A 23,696-nucleotide genomic window follows, 5' to 3' on the forward strand; every position below is an offset into this window, starting at 1 on the left:
GGTGTCCCCTGGGTGTCCCTGGGTGTCCTCCGGGTGTCCTCTGGGTGTTCCCTGGGTGTCCCTGGGTGTCCCCTGGGTGTCCCCGGGTGTCCCTGAGTGTCCCTGGGTGTCCCCTGGGTGTCCCCTGGGTGTCCCCGGGTGTCCCTGAGTGTCCCTGGGTGTCCCTGGGTGTCCCCTGGGTGTCCCCTGGGTGTCCCCTGGGTGTCCCCCGGTGTCCCCCGGTGTCCCCTGGGTGTTCCCGGGTGTCCCCGGGTGTTCCTGGGTGTCCCTGGGTGTCCCTGGGTGTCCCCGGGTGTCCCCTGGGTGTCCCCGGGTGTTCCTGGGTGTCCCCGGGTGTTCCCTGGGTGTTCCCTGGGTGTCCCCGGGTGTCCCCTGGGTGTCCCCTGGGTGTCCCTGGGTGTGCCCTGGGTGTCCCTGGGTGTTCCCTGGGTGTCCCCGGGTGTTCCCTGGGTGTCCCCGGGTGTCCCCGGGTATTCCCTGGGTGTCCCCCGGGTGTCCCCGGGTGTCCCCTGGGTGTCCTCCGGGTGTCCCATGGGTGTCCCCTGTCCCCCCCGTGTCCCCACGGTCCCCGTGTCCCCCCCAGGCCGACATGGCCCTGTGGCTCCGGGGGATCGAAGCCGCCGCCGGGGCCGCGCTGGGTCCGGGGGGTCCCCGGGAGGGTTCGGGGGTCCCCGGGGGTCCCCCCAAGGGGATGTCACGGGCCCTGAGCCTCCCCCCGGTGCCCCCCCCGGCCGAGGGAGCCCCCCGGGCCCGCGAGCCCAAAGAGAGGGAGAAACGCTTCAGCTTCTTCAAGAAGAACAAGTAGAGAATTTTTTGGGGGGTCCCGCAGCCACGGAGGGACACGGGGGGCGCCCCGCGGGGGGGGGTCAGTGTCCCCCCCAAATCCCCCCCGTCCCGTCCCGGTGATGTCCCCGCGCAGCCCCCACCCCAATAAAGTGATGAGACAGAGACTGGGGGGAGTCCGAGTGTGCTGGGGAGGGGGGGGGACTGGGATGGACTGGGAGGGAACTGGGAGGGGTTGGGAGGGACTGGGATGGACTGGGAGGGACTGGGAGGGACTGGGAGGGACTGGGAGCGGTGGGATTTGAATAGGGGTGTGGTGGGTTTGGGATGCAGACTGGAGTTGGGGTGTGGGTGGAGATGATGATGATGATGATGGGATGGGATGGGATGGGATGGGATGGGATGGGATGGGATGGGATGGGATGGGATGGGATGGGATGGGATGGGATGGGATGGGATGGGATGGGATGGGATGGGATGGGCCGGTTTAGGATGGAAGGAGGTTTCGACAACGGGCAGCGCGGGGCACTTCAGAGCTCCCAGTGCCCCCAGTAGGAACCTCCGCGCTCCCAGCGTTCCCAGTACGGACCCCAGTGCCCCCAGTACCTCCAGCGCCGACAGTGCTCCCAATACCCCCAGCGCCCCCAATACCCCGGGCGCTCCCAGTACGGCTCCCAGCACTCCCAGTTCGGCTCCCACCGCTCCCAGTACGGCTCCCACCGCTCCCAGTTTGGCTCCCAGCACTCCCAGTTCGGCTCCCAGTGCTCCCAGTTCGACTCCCAGTACTCGACGCCCCCCACCCCCATGAATGGACCGCCCCCGCCCCCCCCGCAGCAGCCTCAGCCTCATGGACCGCTCCACCCCTCGCCCCGCCCCTCCTCCCACTGATTGGCTGCGTCCGCCTCGTGGGCGGGCTCAATCGGCGGCTCGATGACCTCACGCTGCGGCGTTTGACGGACAGCAGCGGCGGCCAATGAGCGCGCGGGAGGCGGGGCGGGGCCGGGAGACGCCGCCGCCATTTTGTGAGCAGCGCGCGGCGGACGGGGCAGGTGGGGGGGCCCGGGGGGGTTCGGGACCGGCACCGGGACCGGCACCGGGACCGGGAGGGGACCGGGGGAACGCATGGGCCAGGCCCCGCCACGGCCCCGCCGGTGCGCCCGCCGGCCGCGGGGGATGCGATCCGGGACGGTTTGGGGGGGGTCTCGGGCCTGTGGAGGGGAGGGTTTGGGGGGGGTCTCAGGTCTGAGGGGACAGGAAGGGTTTGGGGGGGGGGGGGCCTCAGACTTGACGGGGTCTCAGCCCCGGGGCGACAGGAGGGGTTCTCAGGTCTGAGGGGGGTCTGAGGGGACAGGAGGGGTTTGGGGGAGGGTCTCAGACCTGGGGGATTTTGGGGTTCGGGGCGCGGCTCTGCCCTGCGGGGGGTGCGGAGATTTTGGGGGGACTGGGGGCGTGTCCTGCAGGAAAAGGGCTTCACAGACTTAGGTGGATTTTCGGGGTTTCAGAGGTTTAAGGTGTTTTTTTTTGAGGTTTTTGTGGGCAGTTTAGGAGGGGGGCAGCAGAGGTTTGGGGTGTTTATTTCAGGGGGGATTTGAGGTGTTTGAGGCTCTGCCCTGAAGGAGCAGAAGAAAAATTTGGGGGGGATTTGGGGTGTTTGGGGCTGTGCCCTGAATGAGCAGGGAAGAGTTTTGGGGTGTTTGTTTGAGGAGATTCGGGGTCTTTGGGACTACAGGCCCAGAGACACACACAGATGTTTGGGGGCGTTATTTGAGGGGTGTTTGGGGGTCCAGCCCTGAGCATAGAGGAGATTTGGGGTATTTTAAGAGATTTTAGGATGTTTTGGGGCACAGCCCCAGGACACACAGAGGTTTGGGGTGCTTAAAGGGGTTTGGGTGCACAACCCTGGGCACACACACGGAGATTCAGGGTGTTTATTTGGTGTTTTGGGGGGCACAGCCCCAGAGGTTTGAGGTGTTTGAGGAGGATTTAGGGAATTTATGGGCACAGCCCTGGGCACACGGAGGTTCAGGGTGATTCAGGGGGTTTTTGGGCACAGCCCTGGGCACACACACAGAGTCTCAGGCTGTTTCTTGGTGGGTTTTGGGGCTGTTTTTGGGCACAGCCTCACACAGAGGCTCGAGCTGTTTCTTGTGGGGTTTCAGGGGGGGCACAGCCCTGGGCACACAGAGAGAGGTTTGGGATGATTTAGGAGGTTTTTGGGCACAGCCCTGGGCAGACTCACAGAGGCTCGGGCTTTTCCTCGGGGGATTACAGGGCTGTGTGGGGGCTGTTTCTCAGGGCATTTTGGGGCTGTGTGTGGGCTGTTCCTCAGGGGTTTCAGGGCTGTGTGTGGGCTGTTCCTCGGGGGTTTCAGGGCTGTGTGTGGGCTGTTCTTTGGGGGGTTTTGGGGCTGCTCGGGGCTCACAGCGGCGCTGTCCGGCGCAGGCGGGTCGCGATGGTGAAGCTGTTCATCGGGAACCTGCCGCGGGAGGCGACGGAGCAGGAGATCCGCTCCCTGTTCGAGCAGTACGGGAAGGTGCTGGAGTGCGACATCATCAAGAACTACGGCTTCGTGCACATCGAGGACAAGACGGCGGCCGAGGACGCCATCCGCAACCTGCACCACCACAAGCTGCACGGCGTCTGCATCAACGTGGAGGCCAGCAAGAACAAGAGCAAGGCCTCCACCAAGCTGCACGTGGGCAACATCAGCCCCGCCTGCACCAACCTGGAGCTGCGCGCCAAGTTCGAGGAGTATGGCCCCGTCATCGAGTGCGACATCGTCAAGGACTACGCCTTTGTGCACATGGAGCGGGCCGAGGACGCCGTAGAGGCCATCCGGGGGCTGGACAACACCGAGTTCCAAGGTGAGGCACGGGGCTGGGTGGCGGGAGGGCTCTGGACATTCCCACCGGCCCCGTTCCGGGGTCGATCCCGGATGTGACCACGGCCGGCTCCACGGGCCGTAAAGCGCCCTCGGGGCTCTGGGGTTGGTGTCGGTTGGTGCCTGCCCCGCCACAGTTCTGGGGCCGCCCGCGCGGCGCGGCCGGAACGAGGGCAAGGGCTCGGGGGCTCTGGGCCGGGGAGGACGGGACTGACCCATCTCTGATTAACCAGCACGGCCGCCCCGCAGGAGGACCCCGACGGCGACGTCCTGTGCCGGGCCGGAGCAGCGGGTGACGCCAGGCTGCCGCCCGCCCTTGTAGCCTTGCCCAGCCTGGTAAGAGGGTGACGGAGGCGCCCGACCCCGCGCCCGGCGTCGCTCGGGCGCTTGACGGGGCCGAGCGGCCGGACTCGAGCCGCGGCGCTGGCGGCGGTGATGGCGAGCGCGTCTCCCGGCCGGGTGCTCAGGGCGGCGTCCGGCGCTTCACCCACGTGGCGGCGGGGCCGGACCGGGTGCTCCCGGTACTGCTGGGGCTCCACACGTGCTGCTGCCCCCACTCCGGGCCTTCCCCAAAAAACAGCGACCCAGCAAAGCTGGCACAGCTGCACCCAGAGCTGTCCCGGCCACGTCCGCGCTTGGCTTTGCCTCGTGCCGCGCTCGGGCCAGGCCCTGTTCGCTCCGGGGTGCTTCCTGGTGTTGCATCCCTCTTGCCGCCACTCCGGCGTTTTCCGGCGCGAACCTTTGCCGTCACACGGGGCCAGCAGTGCTGGGTCCGACCCCTGGCTGCCGGGGCTTTGCCGGGCTGGCCGGTGTGGCCACGCTCGGCTGTGGCAGCACGTTCCCGTCAGCCACTGTGCAGCGTCCATCTGGTGGCTCACGCTCGGTCCCGCGACGGCTCCTCCCATGCCGGTGGCTGCGGAGGGCTGGGGGGGGTGGCAGCCGGTCCCGTCCTGTCCCAGCAGTGCCCCGGCACGGCCGCACTGACCCTGCCTCTCGCGTCTCTCCCCAAGGCAAGCGGATGCGCGTGCAGCTCTCCACCAGCCGCCTGCGGACGGCGCCCGGGATGGGAGACAAGAGCGGCTGCTACCGCTGCGGGAAGGAGGGGCACTGGTCTAAGGAGTGCCCGGTCGATCGCCCGGGGCAAGTGGCGGACTTTGCCGAGGCCTATAACGAGCAGTACGGAGCCGTGCGCACTCCCTACACCGCGGGCTATGGGGAGACCGTGTATTACGATGAGGCCTACGGCGGGATGGCCGACTACTACAAGCGCTACCGCGTCCGCTCCTACGCCACGGCCTCGGCGTACGACGCCTACGCGGAGCAGACCATGGCCCAGTACTCCCAGTATGCCCAGTACTCCCAGGTCCAGTCCTCAGCCATGGCCGCCACCACGGCCATGGCCGGCCGCATCCCCACCACCTTAGACGCGTACGACCGAGCGCTGCTGCCCACTCCGGGCGCGGCGGCCGCCGTCGCCGCCGCCGCCGCCACCGCCGCGGCCGCCGCCGCGTCCTCCACATATTACACCCGGGACAGGAGCCCCCTGCGCCGCACGGCCGCCGCGGCCAGCACCGTCGGAGAGGCGTACACGTACGAGCGTGGGCAGCTGTCGCCCGTCTCCTCGGTGGCCCGGGCGTCCCTCTACGACATGCAGCGCTTCGGGCGGGACCCATACGCGGACCGGGCGCGATACTCCGCCTTTTGAGCCGGAGGTGAGCGCGTTGGTGGCTCTTGGTACCGCGGGGGGACCCCGCTGCCCGTGTTCCCGGTTGTGCCAGTCGAGGTTGAGGCGGGTGACAGGTCACAGTGACACGGACAGGCCTCATGGGCGTTAAAGCCCAGCCGTGGCGAGGAGGTGCCGTGGTGAGCAGAGCGGTGCCGGTGTCACTCTCATGGCTGTACTCATGTTCCTGCTGGGCTTGGCGCCGTCCCGGCGCAGTCCCCGCGGGGTGGGGGGTTCCCACAGAGCCCCCGGCCCGGGGGCAGCTCCTGCTCGCACGGGCTGTGCCCTGGTCCCGGCGGGCCCAGGGTCCGAGGGGCCGGAGCCCCGCCGCTGATCCACGTCAGGACTCTCTTGCTGCCAGGAAGCCGCAGCTCCCCAGGGCACCGGGGCTCGGCACGGTTCCAGATCAGCCCCGGGGGCACCTGCGCCAACTCCTCTTTTCTCTTACAGGTAAGATTTGTGCGGCTGGACGTCGGGGTCCCGTCGCACGCCGACTCGGCGCCGCGCGTCTCGGGCCGCGCCGGGTGCCACCGCCGCCGCGTGCCGCTCTCGAGCCCGTTCCTTACGGACACGCGGCTTATCCTCAGCCTGGGCAGGATTAGCTCAGCCCCTTCCCCAGCTTCCCCCGCCCCCCTGGGCAGGATTTTGCTTTTCCAGGTAGTTTTGGGTCCCCACCCCAGGCTCAGGTGTGAGCGCGCAGCCACAGCCGTCCCCCAGCGCCAGCTTTGCTTTGCTTCGCCGCCCCCTCGCTCCCCCGGAGCTTTTCCCGAGTCGTCGTTTTGTCTTTTTCTTTCCTTTATTTTTTAAGAGGGTGGATAATCCAGTGGTAGGTTCTTAGCCCAACGCTGTAGCTGACCGGAGGCAGCCGCGCCGGCTGGGGGTGAAACCCCCCGAGTGATTTAGAGTCCCCCCGACCCCACTTTCCGGTAAAATAAAACTCAAAATTTTTCACAAACGGCGCTGGCTCCACCCCCGGTTCTTTCTCTGTACTCGCATCCCCCCAGAACACGGCGTGGAACCTTCTGGACTCCCCGGTGCTGCCTGTGCCCTGCCTGGCTCTGCCCATGCAGACCAGAGCCCCCGGGGAGGGGCTGCTGCAAACGGGAACACCCCCAAAACAGTCCTGGGGTCCCCCAAAGGGGCACCCAGGGGTGACAGCGGGGTTTTAACCCCCAGCTCTTCCTCCTTCCATGGGTGGGTGGCAGGAGCTGCCACTTAACCTGCACAGGGCTAATTAGTCTGCAGACTGCCTTGTTTGAACCAAAGTGGTTCATATTGTCCCCAAAGTGGTTTGTTTGTCCCCAGACTGCTCCTGGCTCTTGGTGTTCACCATTTAAGGTCATTAAGCCCAGGACATGCCTTTGGTGATGCTGCCAGTTCTGCCTCACCAGCGCCAATCGGTGCCGTGGTCACCCGCGGGTGCTGCCATTGTCACACTTGGGGCCAGTCCCAGGTGTGTGGCCACCCTGGAAAGGAGGGGAGAAGCGTCAGATCCTCCTGCCTGGCTATTTACCGCGGTGGTTAATGAGCCTTGGCCATCCCTCCTGTGGTGGCACAGCCGGACTGGGCCGTGACCCATCCCCGGGGAGAGATAGGGACAGTAAGAATCTGGAGGAATGGTCACGGTGGCGACACTGCTTACCTGGCATGGCATCCACCACCCCTCAAAACTAGCTTTCCTCACCCAAAATGAGCCCTGGCACAGGTCGGTGCCGGTGTGCTGGTATTGTGGCAGGGCAGAGTCTGGCACTTCTGCTGCCGGCTCTGAATGCTGCTCGTTTCCAAATCCACTCCTCCTTGGTGGGAAAGCAGCCCCAGCACCGGGAGCACCATCAACCAGGGCTGGGTGATGATGGTGGCACTGGGAGGTGCCCCCAGGGGTGGGAGATGCCCCCAGGACTGGGAAAGAACCAGGCGGGAGGCATCGGGCACCGGAGCAGACCTCAGTGTTTATTTACAGTCATAAAAAACCCCCGGCACCTTGCCGGGCCTGACGCTGCAAACGGGGAATTCACCCAAAAAATGGGACAACTCGTGGTATAAAAGAGTCTGAGCCTGCAACCATTGGCGGGTTATGAACCGGCACAGAGCGCCTCAGGGGATGAACCGTGCGGCCACTGCCAACCGTAACCACGGAACCTTCTAAAAAACTCCAACAGCAAAACCAGAAAGAATCGGCTGTAAAAGAACCGTCCGTGCCCCAGCGGGGCGGCGAGCGGGGCCGGGCCGGTTTAGAGGCGGCGCTGGTAGCCCGAGTGGATGCGGGCAGGGGGCAGGTAGTCATTGTAGCCACCCGAGTAGCGGCCGTACTCGGTGTGCGCGTCCGGCAGCCGGCGGTAGTCCAGCGGGGACTTGGTGGGCGAGCGGCGGTACGCCAGCGGCGAGTCCGCTAAGCGCCGGTAATCGGCCAGCTCGGACAGACGGCGCTCGGAGCCGTACCTGGGCGAGAGAAGAGAGGGGGATCAGCCGAGGGAGACGGCACCCAGATCTGCCCCCGGCGGCGACACCGCGTCCCACCCGGGGACGCACCGTGATGGGCAAAGCCGGCGCAGGACAGGATCAGACACCGGACGCCGCGGAGGCCCCGCTGTTGTGCCACCACCTCCCCTCACCCCCACCAAGCCGCGTCCCCTCCCTGGGATCTGCGCGGCGCGAGCGGAGCCGTGGCGCCCACCGCGCCGGGCGATGGCGAACCGCGCCGGTGCCATGTGGCGCCGGTCAAGCCGCGAACGGTGTGCCGGAGCCCGGCAAGCCGGCGAGCAGCGGGAGGCAGGGGCGGGGATCGGTGCCCCGCCCGGCACCGTACCTTTTAGCCAGAGAGGACGATTTTTTGTACGGGTCGTCGTAGGCGGTGCTGCGAGGCGGGGAGAGGCGGGTGCGCTCGTAGGGCGGTGCGGCGGCGGCCTGTGCCAGGCCCAGGTAGGAGCCCGCCGGCTGCCCCAGCTGGCTCGGCCCGTCGTAGGCGCTGCCCGGCTGGGCTCGGTACGCGGCCGCCAGCGCGGCGGAGGACGGCTGCTGTGCCGGGTAGGAGGCCGCCATGGCGCCGGAGGCCTGCGCCCGGTACGCGGCCGTCAGCGGGGCGGAGGCCTGCGCCTTGTAGGAGGCGGCGGCAACGGCGGCCTGGCTGCCGTAGGACGCGGCCAGCGAGGAGCCCGTCTGCGCGCCGTAGCCGGCTGGGAGCGCGGCAGCCGTGGGCTGGCTGCCGTAGGATGCGGGCAGGCCTGTGGCGGGCTGGGCGCCGTACGAGGCCGAGTGGCCCACGGCGGGCTGGGCGCCATACGAGGCGGACAGCGCAGGCTGGGCACCGTAGGAGGCAGAGTGGCCGGCCACAGGCTGGTAGGCAGCGGCGGCGTGACCTGCCACGGCCTGGGCGCTGTAAGAGCTGGCGTGCACCGCCACGGCCTGGGCGCTGTAGCCAGCAGAGAGCACGGCGCCAGGCTGGGCACCGTAGGAGCCGGCATGGCCATCCATGGGCTGGGCGCCGTAGGAGCCTGCGGCCAGCTGGGTGCCGTAGGATGCCACGTGCACAGCCACGGCCTGGGTGCTGTAGGAGCCGGCGGAGCCGGCGGCGGGCTGGGCGCCGTAGGCGGCGATGGCGGGCTGGGCGCCGTAGCCGGCCGAGTAGCCCGAGGCGGGCTGGGCGCCGTAGGAGGAGGCCAGGGCAGCGGACTGGACGCCGTAGGAGCTGAGGGAGTTGGCGGCCGCGGGCTGCGCGCCGTACGAAGCGGCAGCGGCGGGCTGGGCGCCGTAGGAGCCGAGGGAGTTGGCGGCAGCGGGCTGAGTGCCCGCGGCGCCCAGGGAGCCGACCGAGGGCTGGGAGCGGTAGGCGCTGCCCAGCGAGGCCGAGGGCTGTGCGCGGTATGCGGCGGCCTGGCCCGTGGTGGGCTGCGGGCGGTACGCCACGCCCAGGGAGGCCGAGGGCTGGGCTCGGTACGCGGCCCCCAGTGAGGCCGAGGGCTGGGCGCGGTAGGTGGCCGGCTGCGCCGTCATGGGGAGCGTCACCGCCGCGTAGCCGGCGCGGGTGGGTGAGCGCCGCAGCGGGCTGCGGTCCCTGCCAAAGTAGGAGGGGGAGGCTGGCCGGGGCTGCGCATCGAAGGCGTCGTACTTGGCGCCGAAGCGCTGCTGGTAATCGTACAGGGAGGGGGTGGCGGCATAGCCAGCGCCCGTGGCCGAGGGGAAGGCGGCGTCAGCCGCCCGGCGCTGCTGGTCGAAGCCCTCGATCTTGGGCTGGAACTTCTCGCGGTACTCGAGGCCGATGCGTTTGGTCTTGTCGACGCCGAGGGCGGGCGGCGGCGCCTGGCCCGTGCCCTTCTTCTGCACGTTGGTGGAGAGCTCCACGTTCACCCGGCGCCCCTTCACCTCCTTCCCATTTAGGTTTTCGATGGCAACTTTAGCATCGGCTTCGTTCTCCATGTGCACAAAGGCATAGTCTGACAAAGCAGCAGAGAGAGCAGTGAGGGGAGAAAACACAACTCGTTACAGGAGCTGGCACTAACGAGCCGTGTGGCGGCAGCGGGACGGGCGCAGGACAGGCGCTGCCGGCCCCGGGACGGCGCTGCCGGCCCCGCTCGCCGGAGAAGACACGACCCCCACCATCGGCTCTGCCCCACGCTCGTTTGGTCGCGGCCCCCCCGGCATCCCCCAGCTCACAGCCTCCCCCAGCCCGCCTGGCTCCCTCCGTGCCCCCTCCCAGCCCTCCCTGGCACATGGGGACCAAGGGCCCGGGCTGGGCTGGCAGTGCCAGCAGCTGGGCTCAGGGGACGTCCTGGCAGTGAGCGGAGCAAAGCTGAGAGAACCGGCGCCAGCACAGAGAGCGGGACAGGAACGGGGGAGAAAGCGGGGACAGAGAAAGACAAGGACAGAGACGGCAACAGGGACTTAAGACAGAGAAGATGAGGGCGAAGAGGGGAGGAGGGAGGGAAGGAAGGGCCTGAGCACCCCCTGTGAGTGCCCGGCCGTGGCGAGGAGCCAGCCCCACACGGCACAACCGCAGCTCGGCAGCGCAGCGGCGTCCGAGGACAGCGAGGAGCAGGGAAGCAGGACCTGGTGGCAGCTCTGGTGGCCGCCTGTGGCACTTGGCCCAGCAGGTCTGGGGGCTGGATGCCCCCATGGTGGTTGGGGGGGTCACCCCCGTGGCACGACGGGTCCGGGGCCGGCACAGGGCAGGAGGGCAGCGACCCCGTGGCATTCCCCTGCAGTCACAGACCGAGACCTCCGGAACCACTGACAACCCACCCAAGGGCGTGTCGTGCACTGGGAGCATCACTGGCCAAGCAAACCCATCCCAGACCTCTGAGCATCAGTGCCATGTCCCCCTCTCCTCTGTCCCCCCGGTGCCATCCCAGCCCCCTGGTTCCTGTCCCACATCCACATGTCCCACTCTGGAAGCCCAAAGAGGGGACGTGCCCTCCATGTCACCCCCAGCCCTGCAGCCACCCCCTGGGGGTGGCCATGGCACCCCCAAACCCGAGGGGACGCAGGGCAGGTTCTGCCGGGCTGTGCTGGTGGCTGTGACCTGGGACGAGAGCAGAGGAACAATGTCCCCCTCCTGTGGGCACACGGGCGCTGCGGGGACATCACCGGGGACTCCAGGGTGGGCTGAGAAGGGATGAGATGACAGCAGGGCCAGGGAGAGGGAAGTGGAGTGGCAGTTGTCAGTCCATCAGTGTGACACGGGTGACACCTGAGCTGGGGGAGGTGGGTGACCCCACCAGGCTGTGTTGGGGGTCCGCAGTGTGAAGCCATCGAACCCCTCGGGGGTTTCACGGGGTGCTCTGTGCACTCCCAGCTCCGTGTCCGAGCGTGTCTGTGCAGGCCAGGCCATGGCCTGGGGATGGTTCGGTCACAGAGGTGGCAGCAGCGGGCAGGGGTCACCCCCGGGGCTGGGGGTGGTGATGGCACAGAACAAAGCTGCCAGGAAGGAGGAAATGGGGGTGTTCAGGAGCGTGGGGAGCCCACCTGGTCCACTTGAGAGAGGGTGAGGAGATTAGCTAGAAAAGGAATAGTGTGGAGATTTGAGGGGGTGGGTACGGCCCCACCCGGGGTGTGGGGAGGCGCTTGCAGAGCACGAGGCCGGCTGCAGGAGGGTTACCGGGGCAGTTCGGGGTCGGGGCACCCACAGGGGCTGGCACAGCCCCAGCAGAGCCCGGGGCAGGCGATCGAAGACACGTGGCTGCCACGGTGGGGGGGGTTAAGGGGTCTGTACCGCCCACACGGGCGGGCAGAGGCGCTGCAGGAGGACGTGGCTGGCACGGGGGGGGTTACGGGAGCTCACTCGGCTCGCACGGCCCCGCTGGGGGCAGGGGGGAGGCGGCAGGAATCGCCCCCGCTCCACCGGCTCCGCGCCGGGCTCCGGGCGGCGGCGGCGCCGCAGGCGGACGGAACTCGGGTGCCGCGGAACCCCGGAACTCGGGTGCCGCGGGTCTCCCGGCGGCGCGGGCCGAGCCGGGCGGCGGCGGCGGCTCCGGTACCTTTCACCACGTCGCACTCCACCACGGGGCCGTACTGCTGGAAGAGCGAGCGCAGCTCGCCGCTCGTGCACGCGGCCGACACGTTCCCCACGAAGATCTTGCAGGTGTTGGTGGGGCGCGGGCGGGACGGCTCCACCACGATGCGGCGGCCGTGCAGTTGGTGCCCGTTGAGCTGCGCGATGGCGCGCGCGGCCGCCGCCTCGTCCCGCAGGTGCACGAAGGCGAACTGCTTCATCAGGGCAACGCCCAGCACCGGCCCCGCGGCGCCCGCGAACAGCTCGCTCAGCTCCTCCGCCGTCGCCTCCTCGGGGACGTTGCCCACGAAGAGTTTGATGCCGGGACGCATCGCGGCGGGGATGGCTGCGGGGAGAGCGGCGGGGACGGGACAGGCGGCGGCGGCGGCGGCGGCTTCAAAATGGCGGCGGTTCCTGGGGGCGGCGGGGGCGGCGCAGCGCGCCTGCGTGCCGTGCGCACCGCCCCGCCTCAGCGCGCCTGCGTGCCGTGCGCACCGCCCCGCCTCTGCGTGCCGTGTGCACCGCCCTCCCTTTTCCCGCCGAGTTAACCCCGCCCCCGCCCCGCTCTGGCCACGCCCCCCCTTAAAGGAGCCGCACCGCTCGGAGCGAGGGGCGTTTATTCGGGCCCGGGGGGCTCCTACAGGTGCGGGCTGGGTGTCTCCATGGGGGTCTCCATGGGGGTCCCCGGGGAAGCCCCACGGCTGCGGTCGCGCTCCTCCCAGAGGGTGACGCCGTCGCAGGAACAGACGCGTTTGGGGTTCTGGAAGAGCCCGGCCGCCCGCGCCACCACGCCACAAGCCAGCCTGGGGACACGGGAGGGTCAGAGGGGGTGACCCCACAGAGACCCCCCCCAAAACAACCCCCCTCGAGCCCCGCAGCGCTCACCCCCGGCCCGAGTTGCCGGTGACACGGGACAGCGGGTGGGACCCCCGGCCCAGGTCGTCCTCGCCCTCGGCCACCACCACAGAGCGGCCGATGATGTCCCAGACCTGGGGAGGGGGACTTGGGGGGTCACAACCCCATAGAGACCCCCCCAAATTTAGGGACAGACCTTCCCCGGTGATGGGGCACAGCCTGGACCCCCCAGCCGGGGTCAGACCCCCCCCCCAGCCCCCAATTCCCACCTTCAGCTTCGAGTCCTCAATTCGGAACCGGGCGTGGCCCTCAGCATCTGCCCAGATGTTCCCCAGGTCCCCGGCGTGCTGGGGGGGAGGGGGGTCAGGAGCCCCCCGAAACTCACCGAGCACCCCCAACCCCACCGACACCCCCTGAAACCCACAAAGACTCCCCCAAACACTCCAGAGACCCCCCCAGATTCCTTCATTGCTCCCCCAAATCCCCTCCAAGGCCACCCTAAACCCTCCAGAAACCTCCCAAATCCACTCACTGCCCCCCAAAACCATCCCAAATCCTCCAGAGACCCCCGCAAATCCCCTCACTGCCCCCAAAACCCCTCCAAGACCCCCCCCAAATCCCCCCCCACACCCCCAGCTCACCCTGTGCTCGTCCTGGGGTCCCCCGTGGGTCTCACCGTCGGGGTTGAAGTGGCCCCCGCAGCTGTTTTTTGGGTGGGGGGAGGATGGGATATGGGGGTGAAATTGGGGGTCCCCACCCCCTGTACCCCCCCCCACCCCTCTCACCTGTCACAGGGGTCCGAGAGGTCCCCGAATTCGTGGATGTGGAGCCCGTGGGGGCCGGGGGGGAGCCCGGTCACGGCGCCGTCCACGATGCAGCGGCCGGGGGAGAGCTGCAGGAACCGGAGCAGCCCCCGGACCCCCCCGGGACCCCCCAGCGCCGCCACCGCCGCCCCCCCGGGGGGAGCTGGGGGGGCACGTTAGGGTTTGGTACCCCCAAAACCCCCCCAGCACAAAAACAATCTCAGGGAGCCCAAAATGTCCCCCAAAACTGAGCCCAAAGCCCAGACAGAGACAGCAGAACCTCCCCAGGAGCACCCAATGCTGCTCAGGATCCCCCCAAATCCTTCTGTGACCCCCCAAATCCTCCCAGGATCCCCCCAAATCCTTCTGTGACCCCCAAAACCCTATGAGATCCCACCAAAACCCTCCTGTGACCCCCCGAAACTCTCCTGTGACCCCCCCCAAATCCCTCTGTAACCCCTTCTGTGATGCCCCAAACCATCCCAGGATCCCCCAAAACCCACTGGGACCCCCCCAAACCATCTGTGACCCCCCAAACCCCACTATAACCTCCAAAGCCCAACTATAACCCCCCAAAATCTTCTGTGACCCCCTCAAAACCCCTCTGTGACCCCCCCCAAACCCCCCCAAAACCCCTCTCACCCTCAGGGGAGCCCCCCAAGCCCTTGAGCACACTCCCAAACCCCCAAATCCCTGATTGTGCTGAGCCACAGCAGCACCCAAACCCCACTGGGACACCCCCAAACCCTTCCAGTACCCCCCCAAACCCCCACTGACCCTCGGGGGAGCCCCCCATGCCCTTGAGCACGGCCCTGCACCCCGAATTCTCCAGCAGCTCCTGCACTCGCTCGGCTGCTGCCGTGGTCTCCACCAGCACCGACTGCTCCTGGGGCCGCAGCTCCAGCAGCTTCACCTCTGGGGGGGCACAGCGGGGCTCTAGGGGGTCCCCCAAAACCCTGGGGGTGTCCCCGGGCTCTGGGGGAGGGGCCGGGGGTCTCACCGGGAGCCGCGTCCAGCGCTGCCCGCACAGCATCGGTACAGCCCTGGCAGCTCATCTCCACCGAGAACTCCAGCTGGGGGAAAAAAAGGGGGGGGTTCGCCCCCCAAATTGGGGGGGAAGGGGGAAAACAGGACGAAAATGAGAGGGGGAGTGTCGGCAGATCGAGAAATGGGGGGTGAAAAGGCAGGCGGCGCCCCAAAAGTGGAGGGGAAGGAGCCCTGAACCCGCAGAGCTGCCAGGGAGGGGCCCTGGGTGTGCTGTGGAAGGGATTCTGCACCCCAAAAGTTGTACCTGGGGTTCTGAACCCCCAAACCCGCCCTGCCAGGGTGTCCTGGACTGCTTTACAGGGGTACAGCACCCCTAAAAGTGCTTCTTAGGGGGTCCCGAACCCCCAAACCCCCCCTGGGAGGGGTCCTGTACCTCCAAAACTGCCACGGATGAGGCTCTGAACGCCCAAACCCCGCCGGCGAGGGGGTCCTGCACCCCTAAAAGTGCTTTTCACGCGTCCCCGAACCCCCAAACCCCCCTCGCGAAGGCTCCCGCACCCCAAAAGCGCCGTGGGCGGAATTCTGCACCCCCAAATCTCCCCAAACCCGAGCGTTTCACCCCCGAGCCGCCCGTCCTCCGCTCCCCGAGCCCTCGAGCCCCTCGGTCCCCTCTCCCCACACTCCCCGGACCCCTCCGCCCGCCCGGCCCCGACCCCCCGGTCCCGTCCCGGGGGTCCCGACCCGGCAGCTGCTCCCGGCGGCCGCCGGCGCCGCCATGGCCGCGGACTTTGACCCGGAACCTCTCTCGCGCGCCCGTTCTGCCGCCGGACCGGATACGGCCGCACTACGGGGGAAGGGTTTGGCGGTAGCACCACTTTCGGCGTCCTGTCGCCATGGCAACGGCGCGGGGTCCGGAACAGGCCCGACCGGGGTTTTTGGGGGGGATTTTGGGGGTCCGGACGGGTTTTGGTGGCTATAGGGGGGTTCTGGGAATGCGGCAGTGGGAATGGCGGCGTCCTGTGGGATTTTGGGGGACCCCCGGGGGGGAAATTTGGGGGTTTCCGTGGCGGGGGGGGCTGTAGGAGTCAGGGGGGTTCATCCCGCCCATGGGGACACAGCAAGGACCCCCCAAAATCCGCTTGGGAGGGGTCCCCAAAGTGATCAGCACTTCCCCCCGACCCCCCCTCGAAAAATTCTGGGGGGCAATAGTTGGAAAAAAACCCGATTTATTCACCCCAAAATGAGCACAGACATGGCTGAGGGAGGAAATGTGGGGATCCTGGGGGTGGGAATAGGAACACCCCCAAAATGATGCTCAGAGCCCCCCAAAACCAGATATCAGCCCCCCGCCAAGGACCCAGAGCCCCCCAAATCAGGGCTCAGCCCCCCAAAATCAGGGTTCAGGACTCCCAAATCAGGCTCAGCAACCTTCAAGGACCCAGAGCCGCCCCCAAACAGCGCTCAGCACACCCCGAAGTGCTCCGAGTCCCTAAAAAAGGGGCCAGGAACCCGCAAATCAAGGGTCAGGACCCCTTAGGGGGCTCAGAGCTTCTCAAATCAGGGCTCAGCACCCCCAAAGCACTCAAAGCCCCCCCAGATAGGGCTCAGCCCCCCCAAATAGGGCTCAGTCCCCCCAAATCAGGGCTCAGCCCCCCCAAAGTGCTCAAAGCCCCCCCAGATAGGGCTCAGCGCCCCCCAAATGAGGGCTCAGCCCCCCAAAATCAGGGTTCAGGACTCCCAAATCAGGTTCAACACTCTTCAAGGACCCAGAGCCCCCTGCTCAGCACCCCCCAAAGTGCTCCAAGCCCCCTCAAATGAGGGCTCAGCCCCCCCAAATAGGGCTCAGTCCCCCCAAATCAGGGCTCAGCACCCCCAAAGCGCTCAAAGCCCCCCCAGATAGGGCTCAGCCCCCCCAAATGAGGGCCCAGCCCCCCCAAATCAGGGCTCAGAGCCCCCCAGCGCTCAGCCCAGCCCCTCCCGGACCTGCTGCACCAGCCGGGCCCTCACGGCCCGTCCCTCGCGCGCCCCCGGCCCGGGGGGCGGCGGCGGCTGCGGGGGGGGCTCGGGGTGGGCGGGGGTGGGCGGGAGCCCCTCGGGGGGCTCCAGGGGGACGCGGCGGCGCAGGGCGATGTTGTGCAGGATGCAGCAGGCCAGGAAGATCTGGCAGACTTTGGGGGGGCTGTACTGGAGCCCCCCGCCCGCCAGGCAGCGGAAGCGGCGGCGCAGCAGCCCCAGGGTGCGGCGCAGCGGGGCCAGGCTGCGCGCGTGCAGCGCGTTGTAGCGCAGCTCAGCCGCTCCCCGCGGGCCCGAGATCGGCGTCAGCAGCCACGGCTTCAGCGGGTACGAGCGGTCACCTGCGGGGAACGGGGGGGACACACCTCAGTTACAGCTGGAGCGGCAGGGACACACCTGAGTTACACCCAGAGCACCGGGGACACACCTGAGTTACACCCAGAGCACCAGGGACACACCTGAGTTACACCCGGAGCACCGGGGACACACCTGAGTTACACCTGGAGCAGCAGGGACACACCTGAGAGTGGCAGGGACACACCTGAGCTACACCCGGAGCACCGGGGACACACCTGAGCTACACCTGGAGGGGCGGGGACACACCTGAGTTACACCCGGAGCACTGGGGATACACCTGAGTTACACCCAGAGCACCAGGGACACACCTGAGTTACACCCAGAGCACCGGGGATACACCTGAGTTACACCCGGAGCACCGGGGATACACCTGAGTTACACCTGGAGTGGCAGGGACACACCTGAGAGTGGCAGGGACACACCTGAGTTACACCCAGAGCACTGGGGATACACCTGAGCTACACCTGGAGTGGCAGGGAGACACCTGAGAGTGGCAGGGACACACCTCAGTTACACCCAGAGCACCAGGGACACACCTGAGTTACACCCGGAGCACCGGGGATACACCTGAGTTACACCCGGAGCACCGGGGATACACCTGAGTTACACCTGGAGGGGCAGGGACACACCTGAGTTACACCCAGAGCACCGGGGATACACCTGAGAGTGGCAGGGACACACCTGAGCTACACCCAGAGCACCAGGGACACACCTGAGTTACACCTGGAGTGGCAGGGACACACCTGAGTTACAACCAGAGCACCGGGGATACACCTGAGCTACAGCTGGAGTGGCAGGGACACACCTGAGTTACACCTGGAGCAGCAGGGACACACCTGAGTTACACCCAGAGCACCAGGGATACCCCTGAGCTACACCTGGAGGGGCAGGGACACACCTGAGTTACACCCAGAGCACCAGGGACACACCTGAGTTACACCTGGAGCAGCAGGGACACACCTGAGTTACACCCAGAGCACCAGGGACACACCTGAGCTACACCTGGAGTGGCAGGGACACACCTGAGCTACACCTGGAGCAGCAGGGACACACCTGAGAGTGGCAGGGACACACCTGAGTTACAACCAGAGCACCAGGGACAGACCTGAGAGTGGCAGGGACACACCTGAGTTACAACCAGAGCACCAGGGACACACCTGAATTACACCTGGAGTGGCAGGGACACACCTGGAGCACCCCACGATCACCAGGGTCACCCCCAGCCTAACCCCAGCCATCAGTGGCTGTGTGCAGAGACCCCTCAGACCACCCCCAGATCACCCCCATATTCCCAAGACCCCCAAAACCCCCCAAAGACCCCCAAACCCCCCTCCCCCAACAGCCAGTCCCCCCTTCCATAAACCAAGACCTCCAGCATCCCCCCACCCCGAAACACCCCAAACCCGCTGCCCCAGCAGCCAGACCCTCTGATTCGATCTTTGGGATCCCCGCTCACCCCAAACCCCCCCAAAGACCCCCAAACCCCCTCACCCAGCAGCCAGACCCCCGGGGCCCTGCTGCCCTCCATCAGGCGCGCCAGGGCCGAGTTCTCGAGCACGGTGGCGTTGGGACAGGAGCCGGGGAATTTGGCCACCACGTTGGTGATGTGCCCGCGGCGGTCGCACACCACCTGCATGTTGATGGAGTGGAAGTTGGCGGCGTTGCGGAACAGCGGCTCGTTGTCCGCCGGTGCCCGCAGCGCTACGTGCATGGCACCCACCAGCCCCAACACCCCGGGCAGCCCCGCGGGGTCCCGGTGAGGAACGGGCACCGGCGGGAAGGCGATGTACCGGACCGCCCGGCGCTGCAGCGCCGCCAGGAACTGCGCCAGGCAGTTGGACATGGCGGACTGGCTGATGCCGGTGCTGAGGCGTGAAACCGTCTGGAAGGAGCCCGAGGCCAGGAAAGCCAAGGCCGAGGTGATCTTCACGGCCACCGGCAGCGCGTGGCTGCGGCCCGTGAGGCTCTGCAGGTCGGCCCCGAGCTCCCGGCACAGCGCCGCGATCGCCGCCCGGTCCAGGCGGCACCGCCGCAGCGCCTGCTCGTCGCTCAGCTCCAGGAAGGAGCAGCGCACCCGGTAAATGCGCTGCGCCGGGTACGGGCGGCGGCGGCGGCGGCCGCGGAGGGGGTTCGGTGATGGGGATGCGGCGGAGGGAGAAGCGGAGGGCGCGGGGAGGGGGTTACGGGATGGCGGGATGGGTGCGGGGTGCCGGTCGTGAGCCCGGTCCTGATCGCGGTCCCGTTCGTGGGTTTCATCCCGGTCCCGTTCGTGGGTTTCATCCCGGTGCCGGTGCTGCTCCCGGTCCCTGTCACAGTCCTGATCCCGCGCCCGGTGCCGGTGCTGCTCCCGGTCCCTGTCACAGTCCTGATCCCGTGCCCGGTGCTGCTCCCAGCCCTGTTCCTCGTCGCTGTCCCGGTGCTGTTCCCGGTGCCGGTGCCGCTCCCGGAGCCGCCGCAGCAGCAGAACCGCGTGGGACATGGCGGGGCGGGGCTACGGGAAAGGGGCGGGGCCAGAGCCGCCGGTCCCGGTGGCCGCGACCCGGGTCGGTGCCACTTGGGGCGGTCAGCCTCGGTCCCGGTGCCGGTAGCGGTGCCGATCGATCCCGATGGGACCGGTTGGCCCCGGTCTATCCCGGTGCCGATGGGGGCAGCTGTTCGCTGTCCCTGTACCGATCCCGATGCCGGTAAGGCCGGTCTCTCCGTGTCCCGGTGCCGCTCCCGCTCTGTCCCGGTGCCGGTAGGGCCGGTCTGTCCGTGTCCCGGTGCCGCTCCCGCTCTGTCCCGGTGCCGGTAGGGCCGGTCTCTCCGTGTCCCGGTGCCGCTCCCCGTTGCTGCCGGTCCCGATGCCGGTAGGGCCGGTCTGTCCGTGTCCCGGTGCCGCTCCCGCTCTGTCCCGGTGCCGGTAGGGCCGGTCTCTCCGTGTCCCGGTACCGCTGCCGGTCCCGGTTCCGCCGCCTCGGGTCCTCCCGGCTCCGCCGCTCCGCCAGGCCACGCCCCTCCCCCGCACGCTGATTGGCCAGCGATTCTGTCACGTGCTCTGAAAGCCCCACCCCTCCCCTCACTTCCGGCGCGCCGCCGCGAGGGCAGAGGCGCTTTGTGCCGTGCGCTATCCGGGCCGCCGCTGGGCGGGGCTTCGCAGCGCCTCGGCCAATCGCGTCGCACCGTTCCGCCTCTCTCGGCCAATCAGCGCGCGTGGTGGGCGGGGTCACGAGCGAGGCGGCCGCCGCCATTTTAGTGCCGTCACCGAGCACCGGGCGGGGGGGGCGCGGTGAGAATCGGGGGACCGGGAGGGACCGGGAGGGAGCTGGGACCCCGCTGGGACCCCGCTGGTGTGGGGGAGCTCTGCACGGGGTCCCGGTAGGGAGCCGGGACCCCGCTGGTGTGGGGCAGGGCTGCGCGGGGTCCCGCGGTCTCGGGGAGGCGCCCGGGATGGGGCTGGGGGGGAGTTGGGTGTCCCCTCCCTGGGCTGAGGGAGAGTTGGGTGTCCCCTCCCTGGGCTGAGGGAGAGTTGGGTGTCCCCTCCCTGGGCTGAGGGCTCACGGAGCACAACCGGGGCTGAGGCTCCGCTCGGGACCCTGACGGAGCCGGGCCTGGGGGGTCTCTGCTGAGGGGGTCTCTGCTTCAGGGGGCCCTGAGGGGTGAGGGGGGTCCCATCGGGAATCAGCAGGAGGAGGATCTGTGAAAGGCGGGGGGAACCTTCCCCATCCCCTTCCCCCTGCCCGGGGCGGGGTTTGAGCGGGGAGGGTCTCACCGAGCCCCCCCTTCCCTGCCGCCCGCAGGCGGGTCGCGATGGTGAAGCTGTTCATCGGGAACCTGCCGCGGGAGGCGACGGAGCAGGAGATCCGCTCCCTGTTCGAGCAGTACGGGAAGGTGCTGGAGTGCGACATCATCAAGAACTACGGCTTCGTGCACATCGAGGACAAGACGGCGGCCGAGGACGCCATCCGCAACCTGCACCACCACAAGCTGCACGGCGTCTGCATCAACGTGGAGGCCAGCAAGAACAAGAGCAAGGCCTCCACCAAGCTGCACGTGGGCAACATCAGCCCCGCCTGCACCAACCTGGAGCTGCGCGCCAAGTTCGAGGAGTATGGCCCCGTCATCGAGTGCGACATCGTCAAGGACTACGCCTTTGTGCACATGGAGCGGGCCGAGGACGCCGTAGAGGCCATCCGGGGGCTGGACAACACCGAGTTCCAAGGTGAGGTGCAGATTTGGGGAGCACCAGGCTGGGATGGGGCACGGGGAGGTTCTGATCTGGGAGGATTTTGGCTGATTTTGGGTGTTACCAGCCCCACTCTGTGGTTGGTGCTGTGTTCGGGGCCTCCTCTTGTCCCGGAGCGCCAGAATTTGGCTCTGGGGATGGTGCCAGGTGCTGTCCCCGTGCTCTCGTCCGGTGTCAGGGCTGAGGACACCGTGGTGGCTCCATGTCGGGGCAGAGTGGAGTTTGTAGGAATTCTGGGGGATTTACCCCAAACTCTTTGTTCAGGGTGAGTTCCACCTCTGGGACTGCCTCACAGGACTGGGTTGTCCCTGTGCTGCTGGAATTTGGGGGAGAACTGGGCTGGGAGCCAGCACCATGTCCCCTTGGCCCCTGTTGTCCCCAGGTCCTGCCTGGGACCGCAGGGACCCTCCTTATCCGTGTGCCCACCCTGGTGGCTCCTGTCACCCCCCACCCTCAGCGGTGCCAGGGGCGGCTTTCAGGGGTCCCATGGTGCCCTGGAGGTCCCCATGGCTGCTGCCACCTCTTGAGGGTCCCAGGGACCACCAGCCCCAGCCCAGCTTTGCCACCACGGCCCCAGATGTTCTGATCTTTGACATAATTCAATCTTGGTGCAATAATTAAATAACTAAAATGCAAAACAACGGCTGGAGTTTGTACCTCTGACAGGGATCCCAAACAAAGCAGCCCCTGGGCTTTCATCCCCTTGGTGTGCACAGGAAGGTCTCGGGGTTGTCACCTCCTGCCGTGTCCCCAAATGTCCTTCAGGCACAAAGTTTGGGGGTTGTCACCTCCTGCCGTGTCCCCAGATGTCCCTCACCTGGCAGGGCCACAGGTGCCTGGGCCCTTTGTTGTGCCTCGGTTCCTGGTCTCTTCTCTGGGAACATCCCACAGTGCCAAAGGTGACTCTTGGCAGTGCCAGGGGTGGCACTTGGGGGTCCCCAAGGGATGGTGGAAGCTCTGGGACACCCCATGATGCGATGCTGGCACTGGGGAACCCCACAGTGCCTGATGCCCGTGTGGAGTGTGGCTCTGGTGATCCCAAAATCTTGTGCCAGTGCCGGAGTGCCGGGATCAGCCGTGGGGATCCCATGGCTTTGTGCCAGCACCGGGATCAGCTCTGGGGATTCCATGGCTTTGTGCCAGTGCCAGGATCAGCTGTGGGGATCCCACGGCCCAGTGTCGATGTCGGGTGGCTCTGGGGGATCCCACGGCCCGATCTCGATGTTGGGTGGCTCTGGGGGACCCTGTGACCCGATGCCCATGGCTCCGGGGGATGCCATGGCCCGATGCCGGGTGACGCTGGGTCTCCCTCTCCCCAAGGCAAGCGGATGCGCGTGCAGCTCTCCACCAGCCGCCTGCGGACGGTGCCCGGGATGGGAGACAAGAGCAGCTGCTACCGCTGCGGGAAGGAGGGGCACTGGTCTAAGGAGTGCCCGGTCGATCGCCCGGGGCAAGTGGCGGACTTTGCCGAGGCCTATAACGAGCAGTACGGAGCCGTGCGCACTCCCTACACCGCGGGCTATGGGGAGACCGTGTATTACGATGAGGCCTACGGCGGGATGGCCGACTACTACAAGCGCTACCGCGTCCGCTCCTACGCCACGGCCTCGGCGTACGACGCCTACGCGGAGCAGACCATGGCCCAGTACTCCCAGTATGCCCAGTACTCCCAGGTCCAGTCCTCAGCCATGGCCGCCACCACGGCCATGGCCGGCCGCATCCCCACCACCTTAGACGCGTACGACCGAGCGCTGCTGCCCACTCCGGGCGCGGCGGCCGCCGTCGCCGCCGCCGCCGCCACCGCCGCGGCCGCCGCCGCGTCCTCCACATATTACACCCGGGACAGGAGCCCCCTGCGCCGCACGGCCGCCGCGGCCAGCACCGTCGGAGAGGCGTACACGTACGAGCGTGGGCAGCTGTCGCCCGTCTCCTCAGTGGCCCGGGCGTCCCTCTACGACCTGCAGCGCTTCGAGCGGGATCCCTACGGGGACCGGGCGCGGTACTCCGCCTTCTGAGGTGAGCGCCGGCGCCTCGGCCCGGGCGTGTCCGTGCCGCCGGCGCCCGGTAACGGTCTTTCCCTGCCCAGGGTCGCCGCAGACCCCCCGGGACTCGCCGCCATCGCCGTGGCTCCGCAGCCCCTGGATGTCGCCGCCGCGTCAGGTCAGACGTGCCCCGGGTCGCCGCCGCCGCCGCCGCGTCCCCTCCCCGTCACCGGGACCCCCCGTCCCCGTCGGAGCCGCCGGAGCCGCCGCGTCCCAGCGCCCGCGTGTCCCCGTGGCCGGGTGTCCCCGAGTGTCCCCGGGTGTCCCTGAGTGTCCCCATGTCCCCCACGTCCCCTCACGTCTCTGCTCTCTTCCAGGTGCGGCGGCCTCGGATGGAGCCGTGTCCCCCCGCCTGGGCCGCCCCTTTTTGTACGGAGCTTCCCCAGAGCCCCCCCCGGCCTCACCCGCCCCATTTTCCAGCAAAATAAAAATTTTCACCAATTTCTGTCCCGATTTTTCTGTGCCGGGCCTGCCGCGGGGGGCGGGGCCTGCGGGGGGCGGGGCCGGGGCTGGCCAATCAGAGCGCAGCGTTTGCGGCGGGTT

At 67.8% G+C, this 23,696-nt stretch overlaps 5 protein-coding genes across 19 annotated transcripts in view; 3 read left to right on the top strand and 2 right to left on the bottom strand.

Moving 5' to 3' along the window:
• SPTBN2 (spectrin beta, non-erythrocytic 2) overlaps positions 1–948 on the top strand; it is a 33,837-nt gene extending 32,889 nt beyond the window's left edge. Inside the window, exon 35 of the mRNA XM_072920137.1 lies at positions 584–948. Within this exon, the coding sequence (XP_072776238.1) occupies positions 584–805 (222 nt within the window). The 3' untranslated portion in view covers positions 806–948. The remainder of the gene's footprint in view (positions 1–583) is intronic.
• Positions 949–1,715: 767 nt separating this feature from the next.
• LOC121468423 (RNA-binding protein 4B) lies at positions 1,716–6,342 on the top strand. 8 transcript variants are annotated; one of them, XM_072920163.1, is made up of 4 exons: positions 1,716–1,805; positions 3,226–3,647; positions 4,675–5,376; positions 5,838–6,342. In XM_072920163.1, the coding sequence occupies exons 2-3, from the start codon at positions 3,236–3,238 to the stop codon at positions 5,367–5,369; spliced, it is 1,107 nt and encodes a 368-aa protein (XP_072776264.1). In that variant the 5' UTR covers positions 1,716–1,805; positions 3,226–3,235; the 3' UTR covers positions 5,370–5,376; positions 5,838–6,342. The 8 variants fall into 8 exon arrangements, with proteins under 8 accessions (XP_072776264.1, XP_041567984.1, XP_041567988.1 ...); XM_041712050.2 differs by having other exon boundaries at positions 1,735–1,832; XM_041712054.2 differs by lacking the exon at positions 4,675–5,376 and adding an exon at positions 3,914–4,000 and having other exon boundaries at positions 1,735–1,832; positions 5,838–5,962.
• On the top strand, positions 1,802–23,594 carry LOC121468419 (RNA-binding protein 4). 8 transcript variants are annotated; one of them, XR_012052307.1, is made up of 5 exons: positions 18,565–18,963; positions 20,666–21,087; positions 22,432–23,127; positions 23,209–23,271; positions 23,471–23,594. XR_012052307.1 is itself a non-coding variant. In XM_072920158.1 (4 exons), the coding sequence occupies exons 2-3, from the start codon at positions 20,676–20,678 to the stop codon at positions 23,124–23,126; spliced, it is 1,107 nt and encodes a 368-aa protein (XP_072776259.1). In that variant the 5' UTR covers positions 1,802–1,832; positions 20,666–20,675; the 3' UTR covers position 23,127; positions 23,198–23,414. The 8 variants fall into 8 exon arrangements, 6 of the variants coding, with proteins under 6 accessions (XP_072776259.1, XP_072776261.1, XP_072776257.1 ...); XR_012052306.1 differs by having other exon boundaries at positions 18,567–18,963; positions 23,198–23,271; XM_072920158.1 differs by lacking the exons at positions 18,565–18,963; positions 23,471–23,594 and adding an exon at positions 1,802–1,832 and having other exon boundaries at positions 23,198–23,414.
• On the bottom strand, positions 12,472–15,400 carry CCS (copper chaperone for superoxide dismutase). Its single transcript, XM_041712139.2, has 8 exons — positions 15,258–15,400; positions 14,530–14,602; positions 14,307–14,444; positions 13,512–13,692; positions 13,368–13,428; positions 12,996–13,073; positions 12,757–12,860; positions 12,472–12,674 (listed from the first exon to the last, which is right to left on the bottom strand). Exons 1-8 carry the CDS (start codon positions 15,291–15,293, stop codon positions 12,509–12,511), a joined length of 837 nt encoding a protein of 278 aa, XP_041568073.2. The 5' UTR covers positions 15,294–15,400; the 3' UTR covers positions 12,472–12,508.
• Positions 19,369–20,145, bottom strand: LOC140681025 (uncharacterized). The gene is made up of 2 exons (XM_072920172.1): positions 19,557–20,145; positions 19,369–19,513 (listed from the first exon to the last, which is right to left on the bottom strand). The coding sequence occupies exons 1-2, from the start codon at positions 20,114–20,116 to the stop codon at positions 19,450–19,452; spliced, it is 624 nt and encodes a 207-aa protein (XP_072776273.1). The 5' UTR covers positions 20,117–20,145; the 3' UTR covers positions 19,369–19,449.
• Positions 23,595–23,696: the final 102 nt, after the last annotated feature.

Source organism: Taeniopygia guttata, chromosome 31 (genome assembly GCF_048771995.1).
Source record: "Taeniopygia guttata chromosome 31, bTaeGut7.mat, whole genome shotgun sequence".
NCBI lineage: Eukaryota > Metazoa > Chordata > Aves > Passeriformes > Estrildidae > Taeniopygia > Taeniopygia guttata.